The sequence below is a fragment of the Bidens hawaiensis genome, unplaced genomic scaffold (genome assembly GCF_021521415.1).
Source record: "Bidens hawaiensis isolate Kalapana, Puna unplaced genomic scaffold, B.hawaiensis_p1.1 tig00003244_1, whole genome shotgun sequence".
Classification (NCBI taxonomy): Eukaryota; Viridiplantae; Streptophyta; class Magnoliopsida; order Asterales; family Asteraceae; genus Bidens; species Bidens hawaiensis.
The window spans coordinates 1,230,744-1,234,554 of NW_027491178.1; the positions used below are offsets into that span (position 1 = coordinate 1,230,744).

General features: G+C 35.4%; 1 protein-coding gene across 1 annotated transcript; it reads left to right on the top strand.

Annotated features, from left to right (window-relative positions):
* Nucleotides 1-2,561, top strand: LOC143622988 (serine/threonine-protein kinase PCRK1-like). Its single transcript, XM_077093995.1, has 4 exons — nt 1-655; nt 1,479-1,739; nt 1,824-1,946; nt 2,038-2,561. Exons 1-4 carry the CDS (start codon nt 305-307, stop codon nt 2,545-2,547), a joined length of 1,245 nt encoding a protein of 414 aa, XP_076950110.1. The 5' UTR covers nt 1-304; the 3' UTR covers nt 2,548-2,561.
* Nucleotides 2,562-3,811: the final 1,250 nt, after the last annotated feature.

The window sequence follows — 3,811 nt, forward strand, 5'->3', positions numbered from 1 at the left end:
GACTGTAACCACGTTGACCAAAAACTGGTTTCACTTAGGAATCCAAACTGGAAACACCGGTTGGTATTTGCATCAGACTAATTTACTCCAAATTCAATTTCGAATTCAAATATTGACTCAGTTAACTCATATTTCTGAAAATTCTTCGTAGTTGACTTTGATATCATAATCATTCCTCTTACGTGTCATATGGAGTCAACATTGGCAATTTATTCTACCCCAGTCTCGTCTCCGCCTTTGAATTATTATTTATTTTAAAAAATTAAGTTCTAATAATTCAAATGCAATATTTTAAGTGACAAAAATGGTGTTTTCCTTCCGATGTTTCTCATTCTCATTTGGAGAAGAGATCGAATACGAAACCCGAATCGAAACCAAAACAACTTCAACTGACACCTTCTACACTGCTTCTTCGAATTTTAATGGCCACATAACCGATTCTCAAGCGTCAGATTTGCAAATTTTGGCTGGAAAACCAAGCAAGTTGCGTGTTTTCACAGTTGCTGAGCTCAAATTCGCAACTAGAAACTTCTCTACGTCTTCGAAGATTGGAGAAGGTGGATTTGGGAGCGTGTATAGAGGTGTGGTTAAGAGTTTGGATCATCCGTTCAATGAGATTCAGATCGCTGTTAAGCTCGCCAACGGCGGATTGCAGGCAAGATTTCATCTTTATCGGTTTAACCTGGTTTACACTGTAAACCAGGCAAGCCGAGTTGAACCCAAGTTTAACTTGCGAGATCATTTATTATTTATTAATTAATTTATATATATTTATAATTAGTTTGTGCGTATTTTTGAATTTGTAATTTTTGTAACTAACATAATATGTAATAATACGTTACTTTTACTATAATATTATTTATAGATAATAATTGTTAAAAAATATGAATATTTAGTATATTAAATAAAACTTTTATAAAAAACAGCCTAGTCTAGAGAGAATACGCATATGCATGTGGGTCTCACGCTAAGATAGGATTATTAACAACCGGTAAACGTCATAAAAACGCGTTACATTTAATATATAATCGTTGACGAAAAATAAATTCAAACTTATGACTGTTAGTAAACATTTCCTGAGTTTGGATTAATATTCTTTTAAGTTAATAGGTTAAAGTTAGGATTATTAAAAACTAATTTTCTTTTTATAACATGATTTAGTAATATTTACTTATCTTTATAAATTTTATGTATAGATACCAATTATTAAAACAAGTCATTTTGGTATATTGTTAAAAGTTGCATGAATCATATGTTGTTTGTGTTCGTGAGCTGGTTCGTGCTTGATAAATGAAATTTGGGCTCGGGCTCGTTTGATAACCAAATTTAGGCTGAAGCTCGTTTAAGTTTCACTCGATTTGAACATATAGCCAACCTCTCTCGAGTAGCTCACGAGCAGCTTGACTTAATTAGATCATTTGGGTTTTAATCATCGTCTCACATTCTCTAATTTTAAAAATTTGGTTATTGTGATGAAGGGACATAAGCAGTGGGTGACGGAAGTCAATGTTCTTGGTCAAATCGAACACCCGAACCTTGTAAAACTGATCGGCTACTGTGCTGAAGACGACGAAGACCGGACCCATCGGCTATTAGTTTATGAATATATGCTTAACGGAAGTTTAGCGGACTGGCTATCATCCGGGTCAGTTGCACCTCTCTCGTGGCCCATGAGACTAAAAGTTGCTCGAGACGCAGCCTGTGCTTTGGCATACTTGCACCAACAAACACCGACCCCGGTAAGTTCATATTTATTTGACCAACATTAATATTGTTATGACTTATGGAGTTGTAACTGTATCGGTTTGTGTTTATGTTTGCAGATAATCTTTCGAGATTTTAAGCCGTCTAACATTCTTTTAGATGACGAATGGAATGCTAAGCTGTCGGACTTCGGTTTTGCTCGGTTAGGTCCTTTGGATGGACATACCCATGTCACAACACGGGTATGCACATTCAAACGACTTATTATTTTTAAGTGGACCGCGATTATAAGTAGGGGCACAATAATTCTTCCAAAAATAATTTTTGTTACAGGTTGTAGGAACATATGGATACGCGGATCCTGAGTATTCATTGACCGGGCACTTAAGAACAGACTGCGACGTATGGAGTTACGGGGTGTTTCTATACGTACTAATCACGGGCAAACCCCCTATTAATCTTAACCTCCCGAAAGATGAACAACATCTTTTGGAATGGTTGAAACCATTTCTACGACATGGTAAATTCAGACTGATTGTTGACCCGAGGATCAAAGGTCAGTTTCCTTTGCAATCAGCAAAAGAGCTAGCGACTATAGCCGAGACTTGCTTGCTAAGAAACCGAAACATGAGGCCGAAGATGAGCCGTGTTTTTAACATGCTTAATGAGCTTATAACGGACTCGTTGTTGGAAACAATCCCACCTTTTGTGTCGGTTGTTGATCGTGAACGAGTTAGTGATAGATGGAAAGTTTCCCACGAACAACAAAGTTCGACGATAGTGAAGGTGAAACGTAAGAGAATGTTTGTATGTCTACCTCATTTAGGTTATTCCAAAAAATAAGAACAATGTGTCTTGTGTACAAGTCTTAGTTTAAACTAAGACTTGTGCAAGGTTAGTTATCGTGTTCATGATGCTAGTTAAATGTTCGGACTTTACTAAGTTACTTTAACCAGACTCATGACATGTTGAACCTTGAGGCTTTTTGTTATTATATAAATTTCTTGATCAAGTTTATATAAATGAAATCAAGTCTTAAGCTTATAAATGATTTTAGTTCATTTACATTTTATTTTTGTCTTGATAATCGGTATAGTGCTTTTGGATATATTTGACGATATATAACCTTATGAATCACGTAGTCGTTTTTAGGTTAATTTCGGCTAACACGAAATTGATAATCTAAAAAGAGAGAAAATTCTCTAAAAACAAGATGTTCTTTTATGCAATTCAAATATGTGAAAATTAGGACCCCGAAAGCGAACCAAATAACTGATAAACTGTTCATGAAATATCATGACAGTTAGCAGTTATAAATGTCATTACCACTATAGTTACAATAACTTTTGTACCGAATAACTAAATAATACACTTGATTCTAATCACTAGCTTTGGTTCTAAAGACCATTTTTGGTACCAAAGAACCGAGTCTGATGATCAAGTTCAAGCAACTTTAAACCACTTTGTGATTACAAAACAACTTTCAAAGCATAACAAAACAAGAAAAAAACAACTTTGTCGCTTGGACCCCAATCTACTTTTAATATCAATTTTTAATCTACAATCTATTTTACCAATTAATAACATATTTAAGTGAAGATCCATGTTCAATCCCCAAAAATAACGCTTTGGAGAGAGTATGAGTGGCTAAATGAAGGAAGACTGATAACTTTGTGATCTTCAGTTCAACCTAGAGCATTCGGGTTTTACCACGGTGGACATTCGGGTGGGTTTTAACTTGGAGGCGTTTAAGGGCTCTGTACGGCTGGGTGGGGCTAGCTGACGGTGGTCTTTTGCCATTAAGTCGTCCCGTACGAAATACCTAGGCAATTCTCTGTTTGTATGCAATTAAAAAGAATAACAAATTTCAGTTTCAAGTCATTTTCTATTACACTCAGATTAAACAGTTAAGATTTGCACCTCGTTTCTTACTTAAAATGTTAGTATCTTTAGTAAAAACTAAAATTTATATAGTATTATTAATTACTTCACCGACACGTTCTTTACTTGTTTTAGGAACTAGTCAACATATGATTGTATCCCTTACTCCGCAGCTTCCTGCTGTGTCCATAGAGTCAACGCGACGACTTCCGACCATACTTACTTA

What these genes read in the sequence shown, in the direction of transcription:
- LOC143622988 (XM_077093995.1), top strand. Translation starts at nt 305, where the DNA reads ATGGTGTTTTCCTTCCGATGTTTCTCATTCTCATTTGGAGAAGAGATC. An exon ending in TCGCCAACGGCGGATTGCAG is followed by an intron (nt 656 to 1,478) that starts GCAAGATTTCAT and finishes ATTGTGATGAAG; the next exon opens with GGACATAAGCAGTGGGTGAC. An exon ending in ATACCCATGTCACAACACGG is followed by an intron (nt 1,947 to 2,037) that starts GTATGCACATTC and finishes TTTTTGTTACAG; the next exon opens with GTTGTAGGAACATATGGATA.